Source organism: Mobula birostris, chromosome 15, assembly GCF_030028105.1.
Source record: "Mobula birostris isolate sMobBir1 chromosome 15, sMobBir1.hap1, whole genome shotgun sequence".
Taxonomy (NCBI): domain Eukaryota; kingdom Metazoa; phylum Chordata; class Chondrichthyes; order Myliobatiformes; family Myliobatidae; genus Mobula; species Mobula birostris.
Window position 1 is genome coordinate 16,722,156 of NC_092384.1, and position 8,859 is coordinate 16,731,014.

General features: G+C 41.0%; 1 protein-coding gene across 1 annotated transcript; it reads right to left on the bottom strand.

Moving 5' to 3' along the window:
* Positions 1 to 658: 658 nt before the first annotated feature.
* Positions 659 to 7,874, bottom strand: LOC140210240 (programmed cell death 1 ligand 1-like). Its single transcript, XM_072279120.1, has 5 exons — positions 7,815 to 7,874; positions 7,306 to 7,611; positions 2,066 to 2,359; positions 1,497 to 1,595; positions 659 to 975 (listed from the first exon to the last, which is right to left on the bottom strand). Exons 1-5 carry the CDS (start codon positions 7,867 to 7,869, stop codon positions 899 to 901), a joined length of 831 nt encoding a protein of 276 aa, XP_072135221.1. The 5' UTR covers positions 7,870 to 7,874; the 3' UTR covers positions 659 to 898.
* Positions 7,875 to 8,859: the final 985 nt, after the last annotated feature.

The window sequence follows — 8,859 nt, forward strand, 5'->3', positions numbered from 1 at the left end:
CGACTGCTCAATACAGGGGGATATGGCTTTAAGGTAAGGGGTGGGAGATTCAAGGGGGATATTAGAGGAAGGTTTTTAACTCAGAGAGTGGTTGGTGCGTGGAATGCACTGCCTGAGTCAGTGGTGGAGGCAGATACACTAGTGAAGTTTAAGAGACTACTAGACAGGTATATGGAGGAATTTAAGGTGGGGGGTTATATGGGAGGCAGGGTTTGAGGGCCGGCACAACAATGTCGGCCGAAGGGCCTGTACTGTGCTGTACTATTCTATGTTCTCTGTTCGAATCCCTTGGTTTTACCTTTGCATAGACAACGTGTTCGTCCTGGCGCCTGACCTGGTCAATAACTTAGTTTTCTCTCGTGTTTGGTGTAGCATAGGCAAGGTTATGTTCAACTGGCGCTAGTCCAGCCTGTTAAAAAGATATAGTTAACTCTGTTCGTGGCGAGTCAAATGCAATTCCAATTCCATAATGAAAAAATGAGTATTAAAACATAAGCGTAAATGAGTAAAATGCGGCATAATAACATTCTAACATCAGTAAATGATATTGCGATGTACAAACATTTTATGTTATTTCAGAAACGGCAGGAAATGTGTTTTCCCTAGCGCTGAAAGTCTTTATGATCTTTTAAGACTGAAATTGATTTTCAAGCACCATTTATTCTACGAGTAGGGTGAGTTTCTCATCTGCTGTCATCTTTTTTCTTCCGCAGTTATTTCCTTCTCCCTCCATTCCCCAACAGCTTACGCAGGGACAACTGTCACCTTTCTTTTCCTCGGACACTATGGACTATTGAAGCAGCGTTGCGCAGGTCAGTTCGTCATCGGTTCTCATACACTCACAGACATATCCTTTCTGCGGTCGTAGTTGATCATAATATTCCTCTATCAATTCCTCTCAGAAGCAAAAAGTAAAACCTGTATCACCAACCGGTTCTCCGCTCTGACGTGCTTCCTCGGAGGTTGTTTTAATACCTAATGGATTAAAAAATACAACACCTTAAATAATAGTGGTAACGTTGGAAAAGTTGAAGTTGCGCAATGGATTGCAATCAAATTTCTTGCCTAAAGGTGCAACTCCTGACAGCTGTCCAAAATATTATCGGCGCACACTGTGGCCATGAAATGTGTTGTGCATGACCCTTCATGAATGTAGTGGATCTAGATTTTGATTGAAAGAGTAGAGTGGCAGTAGCAGAACGTCAGTCATGTTATATCTCAAAAGAACGAAAATATGACAGTAAAAGTATTATTACTTGTGTAAAATCGCCGCAGGAAGTCACAGCCTGAAAACCCCAGGTGTCTGAAAATCGTGGGTACAAAGGATGATTGGAGAACTTGAGCGAGAATGTAAAATTATCCTGTTATTTATAATTAGTATTGTCGAATGTGAATCCGATAATGCCTTGGAAATCTTGATTCTCTCATTATCATTTCCTCTTTCAATCTGCAGAGGTAATAAATGGAAATACTTGTCAAATCATTCATGTTCTTACCACGTTTTTCCTTAACTCCGATTCTTATCAAAATTATAATCAGCGTTACAATTGCCAGTCCGCCCAATGCACTTCGAAAAATCAGGATTTTATTGCTGTCTTCCGGATCTGTTAAAAAAAACAAACCGTGAAACATATATAAATGTATAGAGACCGTGAGACAAGAAAGTAGAGCATTTTAATAGGTAATTCAGGCCTGAACAAATAAAGATTGCAAGAGACGCAGTATGACACGGGTTTTAAGGTGATGATGGGACTTATGGAGCGAACAGATAAGCTTACATAGTGGTTCTTTACAGACAGTACTTTTTATTTGCATTAAGAGAATTTTTCTTTTTACTATGCCTTTGCAAATAGTTTAATCGCAACTTCGAAATGACATCGTTTCTGTTTCTGAACTTTCACTCGAAAACTCTCTCAACAGATTCCATTAGCAAACAAGAGAAAATGGCTTTTTACCATGTGGAATTTCTCACTGTAAGAGAACACAAGAAGCATTAATAGAATATCAAATGTCGACTTTTCAGGCCGAGATCCAACATCATGACTTCATCGAGACACCATCTTACCTTGGTCCTGGATGTAGCTGAAATTGGCAGGCACCGTGAGGGAGACATGCGACACCAGACAGGTGTAAGTATCTTTTCCCAAAGTAGACTGCGTGATTTCCAATAAACTAAATGCTTCGTACAAGCCATCCACGCTCCGGTTTGTCACACTTTCTATTCCAGTGCGAATTTGCTTGTTATTTCTTTGCCAAACGATTTCTAAGTTCTCCGGGTAGAAGGCAGCCGTTTTACAGAGGAGCTTTCGAGGAGACGAAAACCCTCCAACAGGAACAATTTCCACTGGAGTTGGAGGAGCTTGAGTAAAAACATAGTTATATTGAGTATTTTCAATCCATATCAGTACAGGTAGATTCCTTTATCTCCCGGCCAAGTAGCATGACGCTCAACTATCAAATTAGTTACCCGCCAGTATTAACCAGTATTTAATAAGTTCTTTCAACTTCACGTTCTGTTTATTGTTGCTCAACCATATACACACACTCCGAAGCGAACCTTTGTTCTTCTGGGGCCAAGTTGCAAAATAGTGTATATATAGTCACACACATATAGTCACCATCCAGCACTGACAGTCACAAAATAAGCAAAATAAAATACAGTCAGTTTGGGAGAAGGATGAAAGGAGAAGTTCAGCGAATGCACCTCGATGGCGAAGCTAAGAGATCCGAAGTGAGGAAGAAGTTCTCTTTTGAATGGCATTTGAGCTTCATTGCACAGTTGGGCTTGCGGCGGGCGTTAGCTTTGGAAACCAGACTACCTTTGGATTTTTCATTTCGTATCAAAACTGAGCTACAAATCCCAAACTATCACAGATTTCTATAGTATGAATGCACATGGAGTTTAATATTCTGGCAGCTCAACTGCTTCGGGAGTGTTTCAAGTCCTGGGGTTGAGCTTCCTAGTCATAAACATTCAGTAATAGAGCCTTCCCCGGAATGTGAACCATTCCTGGAACTGTTACCCCGTATTGATTGTGACAAATCATCTCCTCCGTGAAACAACCAGGAATGCAAATGCAAATTGATATTAAGTTCTTTGATTCTATAGTTGTTTTCTTTCTAAAGCCTGAAGACCTGCAGCAAAATGGTCGACAGTGACTTGGCACTGCTATAGGATCGTTTATGAAAACGATGCCTTGTAGAGGGTCAATCAGGAATTGAACAACTTCAATTTCACCATGCACAGTGAGACCAATTTTAAGATTTTGTAAACGTGGACCACTTCCGCGACAGCTATGGTCGGTGTCTGACAGGGGAGATCAATAGTTAGATCGTTTTATCTGTTTATCACAGCAGTTAGGGTTTCGCTGTGCCTACAATAGTCATCCTGACCGTTGCCTGACTCCACTTCCCACGCCTATACCGCCGTCAACGTTCTTGGCCTTCTCAAATTCTAGGTGGAGGACAATTCTAAGGTGAAAAAAAAATGAAGGGATTCTACAGATACATTAAGCATAAAGGGATAGCGACAGACAAAGTTGATCCATTTGAAGATCAGCGGGTTCAACAATACATGGAACCGAAAGAACATGAACCTTATATATTTCCATTCGTATTTATTCGGGAGACGTACACAGAGACTAAGGCAAAACAGCAGCAATGTCATGGCCCATATACCGATTACAGTCTTGAGGCAGATTAGGGTGTAGCAGTCCCCAGGACATGGCAAAGAGTCCCATCGGACCTTTTCGGAAGCTAGTGCAGAAAGTGAAAGGGCCCCGATTGAGTATTCAAAATGTTCTTACCCGTGGGTGAAGTGCCGGAGGACCAGAGTAAACTAATGTTTTAATACCATATAACTATAGGATATAGGAGCCTAAGCCCACCAAGTTTGCTCTGCCATTTCATCATAGATAATATTTTCTGCTCAGCCCCAATCTCCTGCCTTCTCCCCATAGCTCGTCATGCTCTAACCGATCAAGAATCTATCAACCTCTGCTTGAAATATCCATAAAGGCTTGGTCTCCATACCTGCCTGTGGCAAAAAAAAATTCCACAGGTTCTGCACTCTCTGACCTCTTCATCTCCTCTGCACTCTCCCACCATAGGAAACATCCTCTCCACATCCACGCGATCAAGTACTTTCACCTTTCTTTAGGGTTCAATGCCGTCGCCCCTGTTTTTCTTTCTGAATTCCAGTGAAGTCAGGCCCAGAGCCATAAAACATTCTTCATATGACTAGCTATTGAATTCTGGAATCATTGTCATGAACCTCCTTTGAATCTTCTCCAGTTTCAGCATATTCTTTCCAAGATAGGGGGCCTAAAACTGCTCACAATACGCCGTGACGCCTCACCAGTGCTTTATAAAGTCTGAATATTACATCCTTGCTTTTATATTCTAGTCCTCTTGAAATGAATGCGATCATTGGATTTGCCTTCCTGACCACGGACCCAACCTGCAAATTAACCTGTATGGAATACTGCACACGGACTCGCAAGTCCCTTACCACCTCAATGTTTTTTTGTGTTTTCTCTCCAGTTGGAAAATATTCAAAACTTTCACACCCTCCACCAAACTGCATGACCGCACACTTCTCGATACTGTATTCTATCTGCCATTTCTTTGCCTGTCCTCCTAATCTGTCTCAGTCTTTCTGTAGCCTCTCTATTTCCTAAAACTACCTGCGCGTCCACCTCTCTTCATATCGTCTGCAAACTTTGCAACAAAGCCATCAATTCCACCATCCTTATCATTGACATATAACATTAAACGAATCGGTCACTGCACAGACCCCTGTGGAACACCGTTAGTCACGGGCAGCCAACCAGAAAATACTCCCTTTATTCCCATTCTTTGTCTCTTACAAACCGGCCACTGCTTTATCCACCCTAGAATCTTTCCTGATATACTTTCGGCTCGTAGCTTGTTTAACAGCCTTGTGTGTGGTACCTTGTCAAAGTCCTTCTGAAAATCCAAGTACACAGCAACTGATTCTGCCTATCTTTATCTATCCTGCTTTTCATTCCGTCAAATAATTCAATCAGATTTGGCTGGCGAGAGTTTCCTTTGAAGAAATCATGCTGACAATGGTGTGTTTTATTGTGTGTCTCTAAGTAACCTAACACCTGATCCTTAATGATGGACTCCAACATCTTGACAACCAGTGAGGTTAGAGTGACTGGCCTATAGTTTCCACTTTCTGCCTCTCTGCCTTCTTGAAGACTGGAGTGACATTTGCAATTTTCCATTCTTCCAGAACCATTCCAGAATCTAGTAATTCTCGGAAGACCTTTACTGATGCCTCCAGAATCTCTCAGCAACTTCTATCAGAATCATGGTATGTACATAATCTGGTCTAGGTGAATTACCTACTTTCAGACCTTTCAGTTTCCCAGGAACTTGCTCTCCAATTATCTCCCTAGTTTTGCCGTTGTTCTAGATAGACTCTCGGAAGAAACCAGCTAGTCTATAATATAGTTGGTATTACAGTGAAGTGGGTAATTTATTGGAAGGTAATTCCAAAGATTGGGATACATAAATATTTAGATAGACTGGGCTTGTTTGGGAATAAGCAACATTATTTTGTGCAATGTAGGCTCTGTCTAACCAATCTTAATGAGCTTTTCGAGCGGGTTACCATGGATCTTGATGAAGGATAACAGTGGATATGGTCAACATGGATTTTAGCAAGAATTTTGGAAAAGTTTGGGGGGTGGTGGGCTGATCAAGTACGTTCGCTTGGCATTCAGGATGAAGGAGTAAGTTGTGTCTAACGTTGGCTTCGCGGGAGAAGCCAGAGTATGGTAGTAGATGGTTGGTTTTTGATCGTAGGCCTTTGACTGGTGGTGTGCCGCATGGCGATCAAAGCTTGCAGCGGGTTATGGACCAGGTGTAAGAATGCGCTGAAAATGGCAGATAGGATTTAATGAAGGTAATTGTAAACTGTTGTTCTTTGAGAAGACAAACCATTCTCTGATATACACAGTGAACGAGACTGGCATTGACGAGTGCGGTAAAAAAAATCTTGGAATTATAGATCGATAATTCATTGAAAATGGAGTCAAAGGCGGATGGTATCGTAAAGATAACCTTTGTCATATTGGCCTTCATATATCAGAGTATTGAGTGTGGAAGTTGGGATGCTATGCTGAAGTTGTATTAGACGTCAGTGAGAAAAAATTTGGACTATTGTTCGCAGTTCTGGTTACCTATCTGCAGGAAAGTTATCAATATGATTAAATGAGTAGAAAGAAAACTTACAAGATGTGGCATGAATTTGAGGACATGAATTATGAGGAAAGTTTAACAGGTAAAGATTTTTTTTCCATCATTCGTAAGAGAACGAGCGAACATTTCATAGAGGTATACGAAATTATGAGGGATGTAGATATGGTGCATGTAAGCCGGCATCATCCACTGAGGTTGGGTGAGAATGTAATTGGAATTCATAGCTCCAGGGTGAAATGAGAAGTATTAAAGGCGAACCTGAGGGGAAACGTCTTTACTTAGACGGTGAAGCTATTGGGGAGTGAGCTGCCAGCGGAGGTGTTTGCGCTCGACTCTCTACGCTTTACTATTCAACCCTATCAAAATTCACCTTAACCTGAGAGGTCTATATTTCTCACAATTTATATGGTGAAAGAAGTATAGATTTTGCTAACCCTGCATAACAAAAGTTGGAATGACATTTTGCAGTGCATGTAACAAATTGTTACTTGATGTTAGAATTAACTCGTTTGGAGCTGGGTCTACCTGTTGATGCGGAAATGGAGCATTGTGCTGCTGCATGCAGACCCTTTGATCGAGATTACTCTATTTAAGTATTAACATTTGGCGTCCTCTGTGCTGAGGCATCGAGTTATCCAACTCCAGCCATTCACATTAATATTAATATTATTTCAGCCTCTTGCTTGCAACACAATCCTAACCTTGCTTGAAAAGTAATTCGTTGTATTCAAAGTACCTTCGCGATAATGAGGGTAAAGTCCTAAGCTATCACTAACCTTGGACATTCGGTTTAATTGGGAGATAGCTGATGAGCAGGGCTGGACGAACAGCAGTGGGGAAAGAGCCGGGGAAGTACGATACGATAAACAGAATCAACTCCACTATGCGCCTAATAGTTGCTACATGAAATGTGATTAATTTTTCTGTTCTTTATAATTCTGAATTTAGAATCCCTGGACTGGGCTATATCTTAACGCGGTTTGTTTTATCAAGTAGAAACATATCGTTTTCTCCTCATCACTAAGTTTGATGTAAAATGCACAGAGCCGAAAATCTCCAAACAGCCGCACTCACCGAACACAGTGAACTTGGTGCCAGCTCCAGTCCCTAAATATTGTTCCTGAAACTTTACTGTACAGTAATACATTCCAGAGTCGGCGAATTTGACATTCCAGAGTACAAGTGTTCCTCTTCCCCTTTCTACAGTAAATTGTCTTCTGCTGTCCCTTTCTAAAAACCCCTTCTCGCTTTTCCTCCACCAACGAACGTCAACGGTATCTTGTGATAGTGGAAATTTGCAGAACATGGTAACATTCGCACCACTCGGGACGTTCAGGTCCCGAGGGAATTGAGATACTTCGTTCGCAGTTACTTTGACGACTGCCGAAAAAATAAGCAAGAGTATTAATAACAGTTAAACACAGTGAATTAACAAAAACTGATGACGTAAGTGACTGGACATCTAAGAGCGAAAGACGGCCGAATAGATGAAAAACGGTAACCGAATATGCTGCAGGCACCCAGGGTTAAATATTATGAAATAGAATATTCAATTCGGAAACGGCGTGTATAAATCAGCATACTTAGCCAAGTAATAGCCAGAAGTGCCATGTACGAAACCGTAAACTTCTCCGCCATCTTACAGAAACCAAATCGACCAATTCTTGCAATGCAAGTGGTATCTTAAACAATTTTCTGGAGGAAAAGGACTTCGTGAGGAAATGTATTAATTATGTAAACATGACGCAGGTGACGCCACCGCCAGGCAGAATAATGTGGTTCAGATTTAAACCCTGTCTCGGCTGGGACGAAAATAAGAATTCTTACAATTCTAATTTTTACATGGCCTACCTAATGCTTCCGTGATTATGTTGGAAATCTTGACCTCTTGCTGATTACAAGAATTATCCACATCTTTATTGAGATATAAATTCAAATCTGTACTCTGCGCATTTTGATGGTAAAGATGGAAATCCGCTTAGGAGTTGAAAAATGTCTAATAAGATTGGCGGACAAAAATAATAACAATATTTCTTCATTCCAATTTACCTTTGCAGCTTTGCTCCATTTCAATCATATACCTTCAGTCAAATGGCACCCTGCGGGTTTCTCTAGTAAAGCAGTTACGCTCATGCGGCCAAAAGTCTTTAAGCTGCGACGGGTGCGGACGGTGTTACATAAATGAAAAATTTGCTTCTCTTGATAATTTCATTTAGGGTTTGGTTATAACGGTTCGATTAATGAACTACTGCTTAATGTCTGGATTGCAAAACAAAACGGAAATGATGAACGAGCCTGGTTTGAACAGCAAGTACATTCCTCCGGACGTCGAAATGCACATGTCTCCTGCACAATGTATGATTTTGGATTCTGAGCACTGATGACAAAGAGAAATGACATATAGCCGTGTATTCTGTCTATTACTCCAGCAATTTTCATGTAATTTAAATGCTTAAGTTTCATGAAACAAAAGCATATAATGTGAAACCTTTATAAATTAATTCCAGTGACAGATTTCAATCTGTTTTCTCAAAGTAGGCCGCATATTATTCAGGTTCCTTACTCGCTGCTGTGATCAGTTCGCACGTAGAACTCTGAACAGCAGCAGCAAATGTTGTCTGTGATAGA